This window comes from Monodon monoceros, unplaced genomic scaffold (assembly GCF_005190385.1).
Source record: "Monodon monoceros isolate NGI ecotype Baffin Bay Population unplaced genomic scaffold, NGI_Narwhal_1 Super_Scaffold_1, whole genome shotgun sequence".
NCBI lineage: Eukaryota > Metazoa > Chordata > Mammalia > Artiodactyla > Monodontidae > Monodon > Monodon monoceros.
Window position 1 is genome coordinate 79,779,446 of NW_021703765.1, and position 20,291 is coordinate 79,799,736.

A 20,291-nucleotide genomic window follows, 5' to 3' on the forward strand; every position below is an offset into this window, starting at 1 on the left:
GAGGAGGCGGGGGGCTAGGCGGGGGGCTGGCCGGGGAGAGCCGGGTCGGGCTCCGCAGGGCCGGGCCTCTCAGCCGGCAGGTGCGCGGGGAGCTGCGCAGACCTAGGTGGGCGGGGACCCGCGGCGGCCCCGGGCCCGCCCCCAGAGACCGTGCCCTCAAGCCCGGCCTTCGCCGCTGGGTTGGTGGGCCGCGCGGGGGCGTGGCCAGCGATCAGTGGTCGCCGCTGAGCCCTGCTCACCTTCCGCGCCCAGCGGAGAGAGCTGTGCTTACGCGGCTGCGCTGCGTTTGCTCCTCGCCTGCGTCCGCTCGGCGTCTTGGCTCAGGTAGGTAGGCGAGGGGCGGGCGGTGTTTGGCCTGGGGCGCCTGGAGCCCCGCTGCTGGGAGGGGGCTGTCCACTGTGAGCGGAGGGGCGCCGAGCCCCCGGCGGGAGGAGCCGACTTGGCAGCAGCGGGGTCGCGGTCGCACTGCCCCGCGGGAGCGGCCTCCCGCCTGCGGTGGACCGTCGGGGCCAGGTGGCCTCCTGCTGCCTGTCGGCTTCTGTTCGCCCCGCTGGGGCGAGAATGGCCGGAGCCGCGGGTTGTGGACGGGGCAGCCTGGGGCGCTTGCTCCGGAGTCCCCGACGGGCAGCGCCGCTCGCTGTGCTCAGGCCCGGAGGGGTGTCCTCCCGCGGGGCTCTGGTCCTTGCTCTGGCGACCCCACGGGCCTTTGCGCCTCCACAAGAGCCTTTTAGAGGCTGTCGTGTGGAGAGAATGAACCAGCCCTTGACCCTTTCCCTCATCAAAGCGTGATGGGTCACCGAGCCCTGTGAGGACCCCAGAAGCAATTTCAGACCCATAGGGCTCAGCACCCACTTGGAGGGGGGCGTGCACTCGCTGAAGCCCGTGCCGGTTAAGGACCAGGCTTGGGGGCTCACAGAGCGGAGGGAGGCTTACGCTTAGCAGGTACTGAATTGGATTCACAAGCAGGTGTGTGGAGTAGGGAGCAGAGGAACGGCCGCCGCCACTGCGGTGGGGAGCTTCGGGTTAGTTCCCGCAGTGAAGCGCCTGGGGGATTGGGTGCATTGGGAGCGCTGAGGACAAAGGGGAAATCAGGTCCACAGCGCATCTCAGCCTGGGCCTCTGAAACGCACAAGTCAAAACCAAACAGCTGGCTTTGCGCCCTTCTCGGTAAGTGGCACCACCAACCCGCCCCCCACTCTTTCCCCTCCCCGGGTGCCCTCACCCACAGCAGGCGTAGCTCCCACACCTGAAATCCATTTTCCACGCCTGAAATCCATCTGGTTTTCACGTGCTCCATGGCCCGCACCGTAGTCTCAGCTGCGGCTGGTTACTGACTAATGCAAGAGGTTGCTAGCTGGTCTCCTGTTACCACTTTTGCGCTTCCACAGTCCATCATCTAAGCAGCAGCAGTAGTGACCTTCCAAACAATGTAAATTCTTATTACTGCCTCTGTTAAATCCTCCGACGTATCTCCGTGGTGCTTACAATAAAACACAGGCTCTTTCCCCAGACTTTCCCCATGGGTCTTGTACGTGACCCTCCTCAGGCTACTGCTCCCGCTTCACCACCTAGCACTTTCCTCCTTGTTCTTTCCGGTCCAGCCACGCTACACACCTCCTGTCCTGCTTCAGGAGCTCTGCACGTAACTATTCCCTCTGCCCGGCCCACTCTCCCCACCGCGCCCCCCCCCCGCCCCCACCAGGTCTTTATGTGGTTTGGTCCCTTATCTTGTTCAGGTCTTGCTCAAGTGTTCTTTTTCAGGGAGGGCTTTCTAAACTACCGTGCGCTCAAAGAGCCTCTCCGGTCACTCTATTCCATCACACTGCTTTAATTTCTTCTCCGCACTCCCTGAAGTTCGTACTGGTTTCTCGGTCTCTTTGTGAGAGCTGGGACCTGTCTGTCTTGCCTGCCACTGCATCCCTGGCAGCTAGAAGAGATGCTTTTGTGGCAGTGGCGGCAGGGACAACCGGGATGAGGCTGATGCGGGTAGACCGGATGGAAGTGATGGCCAGCTGGACCAGGACACGGCAGGGGGAGGGGACGAGGAGGGGACTGATGGCTGGCTACTGTGGCTCTTGGGCAGGTTACTGTACTAAGTTACCATTTCTCAGCTTTCTCTTTGTATTGCTGGGAGACTTGCTGAGAGAAAACCGGAGCTCCCTAAGCGGTAGAACTGGTGAGGGGTGGCCGCAGGGGAGCCATCCTGGTACAAGTCTATGGCTTTCCTATTTGCTTTCAAGCTCTTCCGGTGTGTGTTGTTTTTTGTTTTTTTCCTAAAGCTCCATTTAAACGACTCCCCAGGAAACCCAAACTACTTCAGGCAAACCTTGTACCAGTATGTGTTAACTGGGTGTGTTCTGTGGTGGCTTCCGCCACCTGCTGCCGCCCTGCAGTGGTTTCCTCTCCCTGGAGGAGCAAACTCCCTAAGGGCAGTGCCAGGGGCTATCATCGCTGAGACATGAAACGCGGGGCCTGCCACCACGCTAGACTTTATTTTTTTGGGGGAATAAGCTGTGCCATTTTCACTAAAGCTCATTAGGTACTTGAGTTTCGTGGGAAATGCTGAAAACACTTGTGGTGCCTCAGTTTTAAAGTGGCTGCAAGTCCTTTTGGAGAAAAAGTTGACCCAAGAGTCCCCTAATGACAGCAGAAGGGAAGCGAGGGCTGGCATAGCAGGTGTGTTTGGTCTGTCCTCTGGGAGAGGGACTCTGGAAAGAGCCAGAGGACATGCTGTAGAAGATAAATAAAAGGACCTAGCTGCTGGGCCGTGGGTTGCTCTTTGGGACCGGGGAGGTGGAGGCCGGGCCGGCGCCGGGCTCAGTCCGCTCACCGGCTCTCTCCTTGCAGGCCCTGCCATGTTCCGCAGGGTAGGCTGGCTGGTCCTGTACAGCCTTGCTGTGCTGCTGCTCAGCTGCCTGTTCTTCCTGAAGAAGGAGGCCCACCCAGCGGGGGGCCCCATGGCCCGACAGCCCTTCTGGGCTCCCCCAGGGCCCCGGCGCAGCCAGTGTCCACCCAACCACACGGTGGCCAATGCCTCCCTGTTCCTGCCTAACCGTCACCGCCTCTTCTTGACCTATCGCCACTGCCGCAACTTCTCCATCTTGCTGCAGCCTTCGGGCTGTGCCGAGGACACCTTTCTGCTCCTGGCCATCAAGTCACAGCCTGGCCATGTGGAGCGGCGTGCGGCCATCCGCAGCACGTGGGGCCGCACAGGAAGCTGGGCTAAAGGCCGGCAGCTGAAGCTGGTGTTCCTCCTGGGGGTGGCGGGATCTGCGCCCCCAGCCCAGCTGCTGGCCTACGAGAGTCGGGAGTTTGATGATATCCTACAGTGGGACTTTGCTGAGGACTTTTTCAACCTGACACTCAAGGAGCTGCACTTGCAGCGCTGGGTGGCAGCTGTCTGCTCCCAGGCCCATTTCATGCTAAAGGGAGATGATGATGTCTTTGTCCATGTCCCCAATGTGTTGGAGTTCCTGGATGGCTGGGACCCAGCCCAGGACCTACTGGTGGGAGATGTCATCCGCCAGGCCCTGCCCAACAGGAACACCAAGGTCAAATATTTCATCCCACCCTCCATGTATAGGGCCCACCACTACCCACCCTATGCTGGGGGTGGAGGGTATGTCATGTCCAGAGCCACTGTGCAGCACCTCCAAGCAGCCGTGGAAGAGGCTGAACTCTTCCCCATTGATGACGTCTTTGTGGGGATGTGCCTGAAAAAGCTGGGGGTGAGCCCCATGCACCATGCTGGCTTCAAGACATTTGGAATACGGCGGCCCCTGGACCCTCGGGACCCCTGCCTGTACAGAGGGCTCCTTCTGGTGCACCGCCTCAGCCCCCTGGAAATGTGGACCATGTGGGCACTGGTAACAGATGAGGGGCTCAAGTGTGCAGCTGCCCCCTTGTCCCAGCTTCGAGGGGTGGGTTGAGCGAGTAGACTTAATTTTGCAATCATGATGAGAAATCGAGAACCCTGAAACCTGGCCCTTGATGGGTCTACAAGAAATGCTGACTTTGTTTTTGTAACCTCCTCCCAAACCTTGCTAACTCTGATTAAAACACTGAAACCTGGCTAACTTGTCCCAGTATGTGTTAAATGGGCAAATGCTGCCATCACTCCATAGGGGGGACTCCTGGAGCCCCTTGGGGCTCTTCCAGTCTGGAGAGGGTGGTGAAGGAGGGAGGCTGCCTAGGGCTCCGAAAGACACACACAAACATCTTTTTTAAATGCAAAAAAAAATTATTCTCCTTTAGATACAACAGAGAAACTCCAAGGAAAAAAGGAAACGAGAAGTGTGTGTTGGAATAAGTCCCGTTAAGAGCACCAGGTAAACACTCTGCATCCAGTCCCTGGGCTTTTGGGCTTTTGGCTCCTTGGCCTGAGTTGTCCTTACAGGGCAATGGGGCCAGGTCACAGAAGGCATTAGAAACACTTACCAAAAAGAAATCTTACAAACACACAGGCTCGCTCCCCTTTCCCCAAAAAACTCACATCCCTATGGAGGGAGCAAATACTAAGTCATATTTGAAAATGTAGATGGGAAACCGAGGTTTAACAGCTACTAGTGGACACGACAGAGAAGGCCCCTTCTCTCTGGCCAGGTTGGTGAGATGCTCTGGGTGGGAGGTAAAAAGATCGATGGGTGAGAGGGCAGCTCTGCTGAGCAGGGTGAAATGTTAAACGGGGTGCAGTGCCCTGCAGGCTGCAGGGCTAAGAACCAGGTCCAGTAGAAGCCTGAGACCTTGGAGATAGGGGTCAGGCACTCACAGCTCACAATGACCTCTGGTCTGATGGGCCAGGGCAGGACCTGCCTGCCATGCCTCTGTGCGCAGAGAAAGCTGTGCTGACCTGGGGCTGGATGGCGTCTGCCCTTGCTTTTCCCAGGCCGAGTGGGCAGACGTGGGCAGCAGCTCAGGCCCTCAATCCTCACGCAGGTAGGCCTCCTGCTCCGGCTCAGCCCTCTCATCCCCTTCCTCCTGTGTTTTCTGTCGGAGTTCTTCTGTCTGTGCTTCTGCCAACTTGGTTTCTGCTTTCTGGGAAAGCTGGCGCACCTCCTGCACCTGCGATCTCACCAGCTGGATATGACTCCTGGCGGTTACAGAGGCCTGGTCCGCTCCTGCCAAAAGATAGGCCACTTATGCTGAGTGGACACAAGGAAAGCCTGGGGGCTCTGTGGTTGTCATCTGAGCCTTTCTTGGGGCCACTTCCCCTGCCCTCCCTGCAAAGCAGAGAACCCTCTACCCTCCACATCCAGGTCTGCATTTTACTCTTTATTGTCAAAACCCTGGCATTTTCCTCCAGCTCTCAGCAGCCATCATTGTTATAATTATCAAATGCAATTCCCACAATCATCTTTATAGCTACTCAGCTCTTAGTATAGACGTTTTAAGATTTTAATTTTTTTAACTGTACATTTCTTGACAAATGAAGAGATCACTAATAAAATTGTCAAACATCTCTTTCCTCACCCTACCCAATCTTCAGAGATAACATCTTTTAGAAGTTTAAAGGGCACCTTCCTCATCCTTTAAAATGTTACTATAAAGTAACATTTCATCTATTTATTAGATGGGCTGCTGTCCAATTCATGAACTGTTGAATAAAGCCAATTAGATCTTTTTTTAAAAAGTTCCTACATTCATATGGAATACACAGAAAAAAATTTTATGACTATAAATCTACATAATGGCACAAACAGTATTTATTGAACATATTTTGCAATTTTGTTTTTGAGCGCTATCATTTTACCTGCTGCTAGTGTATTTCATAATATAGATATCCGTATTTATTAATTCATCTACAGAACATTCAAGCAGTTCTTTTCTATGTTATTGCATTAATGAGAACCTTTAGTACAATGTAGACAGACAGTGGAGGACAGCAGGTGTCCTTTTATTTCTGACGTTGATGGAAATGCTTCTCACATTTCACTATGAAATAGGATTATTTAACCATCATGTTTAGAACATTCTCTCTATAATTGTACTCAGATTTAAATTGGAAATGGGCACTACATTTTACTGAAGGCTTCTGGGGCATACACTGATATAATTACACAAGTGGCTTTTCTCCTATAATCTACTGTAGATATCTCAAGTAGTGAATTAAATGTTGATAGGGTTTTTGTTTTGCTATATGTAGATTTTTTTAATTTTATTTTTATTGAAATGTAGTTGATATACAATGTTGTGTTAGTTACTGCTGCACAGCAAAGTGACTCAGTTACTCACATATATGCATTCTTTTTTTTAATATTCTTTTCCATTATGGTTTATCATAAGATATTGAATAGAGTTCCTTGTGCTATACAGTAGGACCTTGTTGTTTATCCGTCCTATATATAAAAGCTTACATCTGCTAACCCCAGCCTCCCACTCCATCCCTCCCCTAATGCCCTCGGCAACCCCCAGTCTGTTCTCTATGTCCCTGATTTTGTTTCTGTTTCATAGATAAGTTCATTTGTCATATTTTGGATTCCACATATAAGTGGTATCATACGGTATTTGTCTTTTTCTGACTTACTTCACCTAGTATGATAATCTCTAGTCGCATCCATGTTGCTGCAAATGGCATTATTTCGTTCTTTTTTATGGCTGAGTAATATTCCATTGTATATATGTACATCATCTTTATCCATTCATCTGTCAATGGAGATTTAAGTTGTTTCCATGTCTTGGCTATTGTGAATAGTGCTGCTGTGAACATAGGGGTACATGTATTTTTTGAATTATAGTTTTGTCCAGATACATGCCCAGCAGTGGGATTGCTGGATCATATGGTGACTCTATTTTTAGCTTTCTGAGGAACCTCCATAGTTTTCCACAGTGGCTGCACCAACTTACGTTCCCACCACCAGTGTAGGAGGGTTCCCTTTTCGCCACACCCTCTCCGGCATTTGTTATTTGTAGACTTTTTATTGATGGCCATTCTGACTGGTGTGGGGTGGTACCTCATTGTAGTTTTGATTTACATTTCTCTAATAATTAGCGATGTTGAGCAGCTTTTCATGTGTCTATTGGCTGTATGTATTTCTTCTTTGGAGAAATGTCTGATTAAATGTTCTGCCCATTTTTCGATTGGGTTGTTTGCTTTTTTGTCGTTGAGTTGTAGGAGCTGTTTACATATTTTGGAAATTAAGCCCTTGTTAGTCACGTTGTTTGCAAATATTTTCTACCACTGTGTAGGCTGTCTTTTTGTTTTGTTTATGGTTTCCTTTGCTGTACAAAAGCTTTTAAATTTGATTAAGTCCCATTTGTTTACTTTTGTTTTTATTTCCATTGCCTTGGGAGACTGACCTAAGAAAACATTGCTATGATTTATGTCAGAGAATGTTGTGTCTATGTTCTCTGGATAGGTTTTTTTAATATTGAATTATCATTTTATTTTGAAGATAAATGGCTATATGTGATTTATATCTATATTCATAAGTGATACTGAACTATAGTTTTTTTGTTCTGGTGCTGGGCAAGTCCAGTTTGGGATCAGGCCTATGCTGGTTTTAGACAATTATAATAGTTGGGAGGCTTGTCATCATTTTTTGGTACACTTTCTGTAACACAGGAATTATGTTTCTTGAAGATTTAATAAAACTCTCCCACAAAACTGCCTGGGCTTAGTGTCTACTTTGGGGGAACAGATTCTTTGTGAATACTATTTCAACTTTTGTGGTTACTGATCTTACTTGGATTCTTTACTTCTTGGGCCAACTCAGGATTTACATAAAAATCATAATATTCTCGTATGATTAAAAAAACCCTCCATATCTATAATAGCTCCTTCTGGTGTTACTTTTGCTCTCTAAAAAGTTATACTTGCCAAACCTAATTTTTTTTTTTCAAACCTAATTTTTAAGTTCTTTTCAAGGCACCGGAGTTCGCCTTTTTGACTATTTTTGGCTGCGTTGTGTCTTCGTTGCTGCACACAGGCTTTCTCTAATTGTGGCAAGCGGGGGCTGCTCTTCATTGTGGTGTGTGGGCTTCTCATTGCGGTGGCTTCTCTTGTTGCAGAGCACGGGCTCTAGGCGTGCAGGCTTCAGTAGCTGTGGCACGCAGGCTCAGCAGTTGTGGCTTGCGGGCTCTAGGGCACAGGCTCAGTAGTTGTGGAGCATGGGCTAAGTTGCTCCACGGCATGTGGCATCTTCCCAGACCAGGGCTCGAACCCGTGTCCCCTGCATTGGCAGGTGGATTCTTAACCACTGCACCACCAGGGAAGTCCCTATTTCTTTTTAGTCTTCTTATACCTTTTCTTTTATTCCACATTGTCTGAATTTATTTTGCTTTCTCTAACTTACTGGGTTAAAAGTTTAATTTATTTATTTTCAGTTCTTCTTAGTACAGTGAACATTACCTGTCACTTATGGCTGCTGTTCTTTTTATTTATGACATGTGCCTTTAAATAAGGGTCAATTTCTATTTAAGAGCTACTTTGTATACAACTCTCTGGGTCTGCTATATACAAGACTTATGACAGTTCTAAATACTTTTAAATTTCCATTTTTCTTTATTGAGGTATAGTTGATTTACAATAGTATATATATAAGTTTTAGGTGTACAACATAGTTATTCACAATTTTTAAAGGTTCTAATCCAGTTATAGTTACTATAAAATACTGGCTATGTTTTCTGTTCAGTATATCCTTGCAGCTTATTTATTTAATACATAGTAGTTTATACCTCTTCATCCTCTCCCCACTGGTAACCACTAGTTTGTTCTTTGTTTTCTGTGAGTCTGTTTTGTTATATTCACTAGTTTATTTTTTAGATTCCACATATAAGTGATATACAGTATTTGTCTTTGTGTCTGACTTATTTCACTAAGACTAAACCTTGCAAGTCCATCCATGTTGTTGCAAATGGCAAAATTTCATTCTTTTATGGCTGAGTAATATTCCACTGTATATATACACCACATCTTTATCCATTCATCTGTTGATGGACACTTAGGTTGCTTCCAAATCTTGGCTATTGTAAATAATGCTGCTATGAACATTGGGGTGCATATATCTTTTTGAATTCACAGTTTCATTTTCTTCAGAGATATACCCAGGAGTGGAAAGGAACTGCTGGATCATATGGTGGTTCTATTTTTTTTTTCCTCTTTTTTTTTTTTTTTTTTGGCTGTGCTGCTCAGCTTGTGGGATCTTAGTTCCCCAACCAGGGATTGAACCCGTGCCCTCGGTAATGAAAATGCAGAGTCCTAAACACTGGACCACCAGGGAATTCCCAGTATTTTCAGTTTGTTTATTTTTACCGTCTTTTTAAAAATTTTTTTATTGGAGTATAGTTGATTTGTTAGTTTTAGGTGTACAGTAAGGTGTATCAGTTATACATATATGTATATCCACTCTTTTTTAGATTCTTTTCCCATATAGGTCATTACAGAGTATTGAGTTCCCTGTGCTATACAGTAGGTCCTTATTAATTATCTATTTTATACATAGTAGTGTATATATGTCAATCCCAATCTCTCAATTTATCCATCCCCCCACCCTTTCCCCCTCATAACCGTAAGTTTGTTTTCTACATCTGTGACTCTATTTCTGTTTTGTAAATAAGTTCATTTGTATCATTTTTTTTCTTTGGTTCCACAGATAAGTGATATCATATTTGTCTTTCTCCGACTTACTTCACTCAGTATGACTATGTCTAGGTCCACCCATGTTGCTGCAAATGGCATTATTTTGTTCTTTTTTATGGCTAATATTCCATTGTATATATGTAGCACATCTTCTCTATCCACTCTTCTGTAGATGGACATTTAGGTTGCTTCCAAATCTTGGCTACTGTAAATAGTGCTGTAGTGAACACTGGGGTGCATGTATCTTTTCAAATTATGGTTTTCTTTGGATATATGCCCAGGAGCGGGATTGCTGGATCATATGGTAGTTCTATTTTCAGATTTTAAGGAAACTCCATACTGTTCTCCACAATGGTTGTACCAATTTACATTCCCACCCACAGTGTAGGAGGGTTCCCTTTTCTCTATACCCTTTCCAGTATTTGTTTGTAGATTTTTTGATGATGGCCATTCTGACCGGTGTGAGGTGACACCTCATTGCAGTTTTGATTTGCATTTCTCTAATAATTAGTGATATTGACATCTTCTAATGTGCTTCTTGGCCATCTGTATGTCTTCTTTGGCAAAATGTTTATTTAGATCTTCTGCCCATATTTTGATTGGGGGGTTGTTTGTTTTTCTGTTACTGGGCTGCATGAACTGTTTGTATATTTTGGAGATTAATCCCTTGTTGGGCACTTCGTGTTGGGCACTTCGTTTGCAAATATTTTCTCCCATTCTATAGGTTGTCTTTTTGTTTTGTTTATGGTTTCCTTTGCTGTGCAAGAGCTTTTAAGTTTAATTAGGATCCATTTGTTTATTTTTATTTTCATTACTCTAGGAGGTGGATCAAAAAAGATATTGCTGTGATTTATGTCAGTGTTCTGCCTGTTTTCCTCTAAGAGTTTTATAGTGTCTGGCCTTACATTTAGGTCTTTAATCCATTTTGAGTTTATTTTTGTGTATGGTGTTAGAGAGTGTTCTAATTTCATTCTTTCACATGTAGCTGTCCAGTTTTCCCAGCACCACTTATTGAAAAGAGACTGTCTTTTCGCCATTGCATATTCTTGCCTCCTTTGTCATAGATTGGTTGACCATAGGTGTGTGGGTTTATTTTATTTGAGGAACCTCCATACTGTTTATTACAGTGGCTGCACCATTTTACATTACTACTAACAGTGTACTAGGTTCCCTTTTCTCCACATTCTCACCGACATTTGTTATTTATGATCTTTTTATGATAGCCATTCTGACAGGTGAGGTGATATATCTCATTGTGGTTTTGATTTGCATTTCTCTGATGATTAGTGATGTCGAGCATCTTTTCATGCACCCATTGGCCACCTGTACGTTGTCTTTGGAAAATGTCTATTCAGATCCTTCCATTTTTAAATCAGGGGTTTCTTTTGATATTGAGTTGTATGGGTTAAATTTCCATTTTGATTTTTGGTGAGGAAGCGGGGTATCAAGTAATTTGCTGAGTCTTTGTCACTTGGCATAAAAATCAATTTTTGTACATGTTGTATACTATTTGAATTTGAAGAGAATTTTTTTGGGGGGGGAGAATAAATTTTGTATTCAGTATATGCATTTGGTTAAGCTTTTAAAAATCATTCTGTTCCAACACTTAATAGTTTTGTTTTGGTCTTGACCTGTGAGTCTGAGATGTGTATAAAGCTCCATTTCTCCTTGTAAATCTGTCAGTTTTTGCCTCATTAGACACACACTTCATGATTGATGTCTTGATGAATTGTTCTGTCCCTTTTAATGCTTTTTGTCTTGAATCCCCCTTCTGACATTGCTCTGCCACCTTTTTTGAGGTAGATTTCTTTTTGTTAGTAATGGTTCAGTTTATCTTAAAATTCTAAACCTTCCTATGCGTTTTTGTTTTAGATGTGCCTCTGTAAACAGTTTTAGCTAGAATTATTTTTTAATACATTCAGAAAGTATTTAATATGTAAATTTATTCTTGTGATTACTGATATTTGAATGTGTTCTATTTTACTTTGCATTTTCTAATTAACAGGTTTTATTTCTTAAACCTTTCCTGCCTTAACTGAATTTTATCAACTCCCCCCCCGCCTTTTTTTTTTGCGGTACGCAGGCCTCTCACTGTTGTGGCCTCTCCCGTTGCGGAGCACAGGCTCCAGACGCGCAGGCCCAGCAGCCATAGCTCACAGGCCCAGCCGCTCCGCGGCACGTGGGATTCTCCCGGACTGGGGCACGAACCCGTGTCCCCTGCATCGGCAGGTGGACTCTCAACCACTGCGCTACCAGTGAAGCCCCTCTCCCCCCCCCCAATTCTTTTTGAAGTGTTTAACAATGTCTAATGTTAAGCCATTGTCTCTCTTCTCGAGCAAGAAAGCTTAGCATGCTTTCACTTCTTCCCCAAACTGATTTGATTACTTAAAAGTTTAACACTCAGGGGGCTTCCCTGGTGGCACAGTGGTTGAGAATCTGCCTGCCAATGCAGGGGACACAGTTCAGTCCCTGGCCCAAGAAGACTCCACATGCTGCAGAGCAACTAAGCCTGTGCGCCACAACTACTGAAGACTGCATGCCTATAGCCCATGCTCCATGAGAGAAGCCACAGCAATGAGAAGCCTGTGCACTGCAACAAAGAGTAGCCCCCCTCAACTAGAGAAAGCCTGTGCACAGCAACGAAGACCCAACACAGCCAAAAATAAATAAATAAATAAATTTATTTAAAAAAAAAAAAATGAACACTCAGAGCTTTTGACAAGTTTTACTAAATTTTCTTCAGTAGTTTTGTATCTATCTCAGTTGCTTCTTTCTAAACTAATTTTTCTTTACAGAGTAGTTTTTCCAGAAAGTATAAGCAGTTGGTAAGCTGAGTCTTTATGTCTGAAAACATCTTTTATTCTCACATTTTAAAGATAGCTGGATGGTTATTTTTTTGTCATCTTGCATCTAGGGTTGCAGATAAGAAGATTAATGTCTGATTATACTTCCTTTGTAAGTAACTGTTTTTTCTTATAGTTTTTAGGATTTTTCTTTGTATAGTTTTCTTTTTTTTTTTTTTTTACCATATGAGATATATTTATATTTTAAATTCTGTTCAGAACCTTTGTGAGCCCTTTCAATCAGTTCTGGGAAAATGTCTTTTTTCAGATAATGCTTATAATTTACTCTCCCTCTTTTCTCCTGCTAGATCTAAGCCTAGTGAGTGGTGAGGGCTGCCTGGGACTGTTCCTGCTGTAGAACCCTCAGCAAACCTCCCTGTTCACTGCACCTGGAAACCCTGCTCCCACCTTTGGTGTGCCACTACTAAAATGCTACTTTTATACTTTTGTTTCGCTGTTCATCCCAATCCTGTTTTCAGAATCTCTTATTCCCCGGGGCATTAGTTAACTAAGAATTTTTTGGTTTTACTTAAAAAATCTTTTATATCTTTAAGATTTCAGAAAACAATAGCACTTTAACAAACCAGTTTCCTAATAAGAACTTCTGTGGTGACATAGTTGGGGCCCAACCAGGTAAGATGTCAAATGAGGGGTTCCCTCAAATACATTTAATTAGAAAACCATTCAGCTCAAGCCCACTGGATGGATAGTGATGGTTTAAAAACACCTGGTGAATGAATAACTGCATTTTCTAAACTCAGGCACCAAGGCACAGTGGATGAAGCCCTGGCTACCAGGGGCAAAGGCTTTAGAATCTGACCTACTTTGCTGAATCCCAGTTTGGCTGCTTACTTACTGTGTACCACAGCACGCTGGGTGAATTACTTAACCCCCTCTATCTGCCAGTTTCTTCATCTATAAAGTGGGAATGATGACAGTAACTCCTACTTTAAAGGAACTGTGGGGGTTAAATGTCTATAAAACGTTTATCACAAAGCCTGAAATATAGATACTATTCATAAATTATCCAGGTTATTAAAAAATAAATGTTCAAAACCTATTTGGAGGGCTCCCCTGGTGGTGCAGTGGTTGGGAGTCCGCCTGTCGATGCAGGGGACACGGGTTTGTGCCCCGGTCCGGGAAGATCCCACATGCTGCACAGCAGCTGGGCCCATGAGCCATGGCCGCTGAGCCTGCGCGTCCAGAGCCTGTGCTCCGCAGCGGGAGAGGCCACAACAGTGAGAGGCCCGCGTACCGCAAAAAAAAAAACAAACACCTATTTGGAAGCAATCAAAATTTCCAGCTGACAGTAGTTTTATCATTTCTCATTTTCTAGATATTAACTAGCTTCTATGGGTCTGGTCTACAAGGGCATTAATTTTTCCTTTGTGCAGATGAAATATTGGTTAATATATTGGAAATGGGAACATTTTCCCACAAAGTTATAGCCACAATATCCCTCACTTTTCAGCTAGATGAAAACTCAAAGAGCACCTCCATAGTAAGAACTGTAACCTACCGGTTTGGTATGCAGCTTCTGCTGCCATCTCTGAGAGACTAACTGCAGTCATCCAGGTGGTTTCCAACTTCAAGTACTCTTGCTGTTTTGAAGTCATCTATAAATTAAACAAAGCACTTCAGACAACATGACTCTGCATTACGTCATTAAGCACATTTAAATGGACTTATTCAATAGTAGACTGAGAACAGCTACTGGTAAAACACCTTCATTCAATCATTTAGATAACCACAATGAGGCAGGAGCACTAATACAGAAACGCCAAGTAACTTTTTGCTCACCTCAACTCTGGCTCCTATGATCACCTGCCACACTGCGTCTTCCTCCTGTGAATTCATTTTCCCAAGTAAACTTGTGTATTGTCGGTACAGAGAAATTAAGGTATAAACAGCCTACAAATATAGAAGAAATGAGTAAAATAAGTGAGGCATATTAGGGTTAGTGAGACTTACACCTCAAGGTTAAGTCACATTGCAGCACACTGGCTCTTCAGTCCTTCTGCTTCACTGAACCTGCACTATTGTATGAAATAGAGGCATTATCCTAGGACATCAGTATCTCCACTTGTCAACTTTAGTGGGCTTCCCAGGTGGCACAGTGGTTGAGAGTCTGCCTGCTGATGCAGGGGACACGGGTTCGTGCCCCGGTCCAAGAATATCCCACATGCTGCGGAGTGGCTGGGTCCATGAGCCAGGGCTGCTGAGCCTGCGCGTCCGGAGCCTGTGCTCCGCAACGGGAGAGGCCACAACAGTGAGAGGCCCGCGTACCGCAAAAAAAAAAAAAAACCGCTTGTTAGCAATTTAGACATACAAAAAGAACATAATGCAGATGGAAAACTCAGAAAACTGGGAATAAAGCTGCTGGAAAATGAAGGTAAAGAAACATAAGAGACTTTTAAAAATGATTGATTATCCATATACTCTCTATTAGCTCAGATCAGTGGTTTTTAAACTGTCCTCACACAGAAGCCCCTGGTACCCCCAACTGAACCAGATCAGCATGGTCCCCCTGTCTTATATACTGGGCTGCTATATTTAAGATTTTTCTTTTAAAAAGGGTTCCTGGACAGTGAGGCCGACCACAGCCCCTTCCCAGAGGGTGAGTGTCCCACCTGCAGGGGCCCTACATTAAATGAGGATAAAGCAAAACTCTAATTCAAAAAGATACACGCACCCCTATGTTCACAGCAGCACTATTTACAGTAGCCAAGATATGGAAGCAACCTAAATGTCCACTGACAGATGAATGGGTAAAGAAGATGTGGTACATATATACAGTGGAATATTACTCAGCCATAAAAAAGAATGGAACAGGGGCTTCCCTGGTGGCACAGTGGCTTCCCTGGTGGCACAAGAATCTGCCTGCCAACACAGGGGACACAGGTTCAAGCCCTGGTCTGGGAAGATCCCACATGCTGCGGAGCAACTAAGCCCGTGCGCCACAACTACTGAGTCTGCCCTAGAGCCTGCGAGCTGCAACTACTGAAGCTCGCACGCTTAGAGCCCGTGCTCTGCAACAAGAGAAGCCACCACAAGGAGAAGCCCACACACCGCAATGAAGAGTAGCCCCTGCTTGCCACAACTAGAGAAAGCCCATGCACAGCAACAAAGACCCAACTCAGCCAAAAATAAATAAATAAATGAGGTGAGGGAAAGATGGATTGGGAGTTTGGGATTAGCAGATGCAAACTATTATACCGAGAATGGATAAACAACAAGGTCCTACTGTATAGCACAGGGAAGTATATTCAATATCCTGTGATAAACCATAATGGAAAAGAATATGAAGAAGAATATATGTGTAACTGAATCACTTTGCTGTACAGTAGAAATTAACACAACATTGTAAATCAACTATACTTCAATAAAAAAAATGTTTTAATAAAATAAAATGAATAATAAAAAGGGTTCGTGGAGAAAGTCTAAAAACCAGTAATTTAGATCAGGACTCAGCCAACTTTTTTTTGTAAAGGGCCAGAGAGTGGCCCTACAGTCTCTGTTTGCAACTATTCAACTCACGAAAGCAGTCATAGAGAATACACAAAAAAACGAGCCTGACCATGTACCAATCAAACTACAAACACAGGCATCAGACCCGATTTGATCTGTGAGCCATAGTTTGCTAACCACTGACTTAGATGACCAAGACTTAACAAGAGGACACTTACCTTAGTATATTCAGTGATTGCTTCAACTAATGCGTATGTGGTCTGAGAGAGAAAGGTAGAGGTGCTATCTGTTACCAAAGACACAGCCCTCCTCGTTAATGCATCATTACTAAGAGAATGAGGCTCCGGTTTCTGAAACACACAAACATTTTTAGTCAATTTCGAACCTAAAGCTCGAGCTGAGATCATAGACAGACAAGTGAAAAATGTAATTCTCACACTGCAACTGCACTATGATGCTTCTGTGTTAACTTTTCCTTTTTAAGCTTTATTTTCGCTATTTAAGACAACACATGAAAATAATTCTAGAATATGCTTTCTACCTACTTTTGTTGCTTATTCTCTCCTCCAAAAAGCAAAGTATTTCTTTTTATCAAATAAAAGGCTAGTATTTATAATCAACAAATTTCATGAAGTTATGATTCATTCATTACCACAGTGCTAGATGCTTGGGATATAAAGATAAACTAGAAAATTAATGCAATCAAGTACCATGGGAGCTGTGGAAGAAGTCTGGAGGGGCACACGTAAGACAGCAATCACTTCTACCTCGAATGAGAATAACTTAGAAAAGGCTTCAGAGAGGTAATAAGGATTAAGCTGAGTCTAAGAAAGTAAATGGTGGAGAGGGCAAATCTGCAGAATGAGCTGTACAGTCTTGATGCAGGGGAGAGGAGACACTTCCCTCTGACCTCAGCTGTTATGTTTAAAAAAAAAAAAGGGGCAGTATAACTATCTCACGAGTTAAGGGAATGTGGTGGCCACCCTGATTAAATACTGGCAACTATGATGACAAGTCATCCCTAACTCTCCCTGTTTCTCCCATAGCAGAGGATTTATTGTATCAGAACTAACAAACCAATCCCTCCATCATCTGTTGTCTTTTTGCTATTTAAAGTATAAGCACACTGAATCACTGCCTGTTGAAAGTAGCAATCAAGAAATATCTCTGATACACGAACAAATCATGAATTTTATCATATTTATATTTCATTCAATCAACTAAGTATTCATTATGTACCTCGCACTGAGGGGCTAGAAAGGAAAGAATGATATCATCTCTGCTCATGAGAAGCTAATTTTGACCTATTCTGATAGTTTGTGTCTTCATAATGCTCTCCATTTTACAATGCATGTTTACTTCTTCCTCACAACAGTCTAGGTATTAGCACTTCTCTTTTAATGAGGAAACGGAAGCTCAGAATAGTTATGTAACTCTCCTCAAAAGTATACATGTAGACCTCAAACCAAATCTTCTCACTCCAAAGTTTCCATTATGCTCTGCTGACTCAGGGGAGTCAAACAGATTATCATCAAATATCAAAATAGACAATATAAGTGGTCAGAGAGGGAAATCATGGTTGGCCAAGAACTAGGAAAGGCTTTAAAAAGAGGTGGGATTTGGGTCTCAAGACAACTAGGATTAGAATGGACATGCGTCCTGGGTTAGAAGAAACAATGAGGAAAAGAATACATATGATGTATGCAGGGGCTGTCGGGAATCTAGCCTGGTTGGAGTGGATGGCACAAGGGAGATGAGACTGGCTAGGGCACTGGAGTGCGAGGAGAGTTTGCTGGATTTTAGTTCTGTAACACATTACGGGGAGCCACTGCAGGCTCTGAAGAACGGAAGTGGCATTGCTGTTCCTGCAGGAGAATGACTAGAGGCTCCTGTCAACCAGAGGCTCCTGGCATGTGGCCTAGAACTGAGGTAACTAGGGCTTAAGAATAGTATACGAACTAGAAAGGACAAACACAGGGGACTTTGCTGGTGGCACAGTGGTTAAGACTCCGCGCTCCCAATGCAGTGGGCCCGGGTTCTGTCTCTGGTCAGGGAACTAGATCCCACATGCATGCCGCAACTAAGGAGCCGCGGAGCCACAACTAAGACCCAGCGCAACCAAACAAATAAATAAAATAGGTAAACATTAAAAAATATATAAAGGACAAACACACAAAAAATCTTTTGGAGGAAGAAAGAAAAGGCTGTCCTAACAATGACTGAAAATGGCTTGGTGTTCAAGTAAGGATTTTAGGGTTAAAGGGTCATTAGTACACAGAGATGAGGGCTGAAGTGAGGCACAAAAAGGGAAAGGCTCATGAGTGAGCCTCAGAAGATGCCGAAAATACTTGTGATAAATGGAATTAATCTTGTTGCTGTGATAAACACACATTTAAGTATCAGGAACATTTTGCCAAAATGGGGTTTGCCGATTTCTTATTTAGCTCTTCCTGATAAAGCATATAACCAACGGTTTTTTAATAAGGTACCACTTTCGTATCACTGTCTACTTGACAACTCCACCTAGATGTCATTTCCAAAACTGAACTCTTGGTTTCTTCCTCCCAAAACCCATTCCTCTCCATCCCAGTATACGGCAACACCATTCTCTCCGTTGCTTAGGCCTTTTAAAAGCACTGGAAGCGAAGTTATATACTTCACACCTAACCCATCGGCAACTCCTGCTGATGGCATTCAGCCCGCTCCCCCACCCGAGCCAAGCCCGCGATCATCTCATGCCTGGACCCCTGCTGGTCTTTTTAGTTCCACACAGCAACCTTTAAAAACTTATGTCAGAGCATAATAATCTTATGTTAAAATCCTCTGTGGCTTCTTTTCCATAATAAAATCCAAAGCTCTACAATGGCCCACAAAGTACAGAAGTCGAAGCACATTCTGGTCCTGAGCTAACTCTGTGAGCTGAGTTCATCTATTTCTCTCTCTCTCTCCCCCTCTCATTCCACTTTCTCCTCTTCCGTATCTCCAGAATGTAAGCTTTATGAAAGCAGAAACTTCGTTTGATTTGCTCGTACGGTCTCAGTTTGTATGGCACATAAAAGTTGCCCAATAAATTTTTATTGAATGAAAGACTATTTTGTTGATACTGTAATATGTTTTCTTTCTTCCCTCTTTATACAATCTGACCAACTTGACATAGTGTTCCTACCAAATAATACTATTAAAATGGAAATATTACTATATTTGCTCAGCTCTGAAAAGATGCCGATACACTAGAAAGTATACCATCACATGCGGGTGAGGAGGGGCGCGGGGTAAAACCATGAGAGCTTGTCAGATGCTTCACTGCCCACCTGGGACTTCAAGAGGACACAGTACACAAAGACAAACAACACGGAGTGACAGGACAGTACTTCACCTGGGCAATAGGAACTGCACACAGGGTTACCCCAAATCCAGCAGCCACAGTTTTGTGCCATGGTCTTATCAATTCCGAGAAACAGCGCTTCTCACAGTTAGCCACGACTGGCACACACCGTTTGTACCTAGAAACAGAAGTCAAATTTAGTGAGGCACAACCACCAACCTGTAAAAGCCTCTTCAATTTACTGATATTTGCAGGGGCTGGAGACTCAAACTCGGGCCCCGCTGGAACCCAAATGACGACGCAGGGTGGCCTTCCACACGACAGGGCTCTGTGGGGAGCTGCGTGGCCTGGAAAGGCCCGGGCCGATGGTGCCGCAGTTTAAGAGTTACCAGGTGTGGACGTTTAAGAGGTGGTCTCAAAGCTTTTTAAAAACTCAGGCCAAAATAAAACGCTTCTGCAGGCAGGCCCTCTGGCCTAGGCTGCAAGGGCTCTGATGGTCCCCTGGAGCCCGCAGGCGTCAAGAGGCCGAGGGAGCAGGGCCCGCGGGGAGGCAGGCAAGTTCCTGGGGCTCCTCCGCCCTCACGGAAAACCTCCTCCGGGAACCCGCCGCCTGCCCGGGCCTCTTCCCCTACTCTCCCCAGTGACTTCAATGGGCCAACAAGAGTCACTTCGCGGGCAGGCCGAGCGCCCCCCAAAAGACAGCCCGAGGGTGAGGGAACGCGCTTTCGGTAGGTGGGAAAACGGAAAAGCCGTCAGTGAGACACGAAGCCCGGGCTTGGCCGAGGAGGCGGGAGGCCTCTGGCCAGAGGCAGAGGCGGGACGTCCTCAGACCTCCGAGAGGGGCTGGACGCCGTGACCCTCTCGGCCGAGAAGGGAAGCGCGCGCCCGCAAGGCCGGGGCTGCGGCCCGAGTGCAGCGCTCTCAGTGTCCCCTCCCTCTGTCCGACCCTGACCTACACGACCTGAAGCCCTACCTGAAGAAGAAGGCTACGCTCCGCGACAGCCAACTCCGTAGAGCCGCCATCCCGCGTCTGACGGACCCCACACGCACACGCCGGAAGTGACGCCACTTCGTGAGC

At 45.3% G+C, this 20,291-nt stretch overlaps 2 protein-coding genes across 2 annotated transcripts; one reads left to right on the top strand and one right to left on the bottom strand.

The window, feature by feature from the left end:
* The first annotated feature begins 261 nt into the window (after window positions 1–261).
* On the top strand, window positions 262–4,071 carry B3GNT4 (UDP-GlcNAc:betaGal beta-1,3-N-acetylglucosaminyltransferase 4). The gene is made up of 2 exons (XM_029230726.1): window positions 262–324; window positions 2,848–4,071. The coding sequence occupies exon 2, from the start codon at window positions 2,856–2,858 to the stop codon at window positions 3,927–3,929; it is 1,074 nt and encodes a 357-aa protein (XP_029086559.1). The 5' UTR covers window positions 262–324; window positions 2,848–2,855; the 3' UTR covers window positions 3,930–4,071.
* Window positions 4,072–4,296: 225 nt separating this feature from the next.
* Window positions 4,297–20,283, bottom strand: DIABLO (diablo IAP-binding mitochondrial protein). Its single transcript, XM_029230738.1, has 6 exons — window positions 20,187–20,283; window positions 19,265–19,391; window positions 16,107–16,238; window positions 14,221–14,331; window positions 13,940–14,036; window positions 4,297–5,117 (listed from the first exon to the last, which is right to left on the bottom strand). The coding sequence occupies exons 1-6, from the start codon at window positions 20,234–20,236 to the stop codon at window positions 4,921–4,923; spliced, it is 714 nt and encodes a 237-aa protein (XP_029086571.1). The 5' UTR covers window positions 20,237–20,283; the 3' UTR covers window positions 4,297–4,920.
* Between the last annotated feature and the right edge of the window lie 8 nt (window positions 20,284–20,291).

Bases quoted from the DNA above. Each gene is read 5' to 3' on its own strand.
- B3GNT4 (XM_029230726.1), top strand. From the start codon at position 2,856: ATGTTCCGCAGGGTAGGCTGGCTGGTCCTGTACAGCCTTGCTGTGCTG.
- DIABLO (XM_029230738.1), bottom strand. From the start codon at position 20,236: ATGGCGGCTCTACGGAGTTGGCTGTCGCGGAGCGTAGCCTTCTTCTTC. The intron at 16,239-19,264 runs GTGAAGTACTGT...TGTGTGTTTCAG, and splicing joins GTGCAGTTCCTATTGCCCAG to AAACCGGAGCCTCATTCTCT. The intron at 14,037-14,220 runs GTGAGCAAAAAG...TTTAATTTATAG, and splicing joins TCATAGGAGCCAGAGTTGAG to ATGACTTCAAAACAGCAAGA.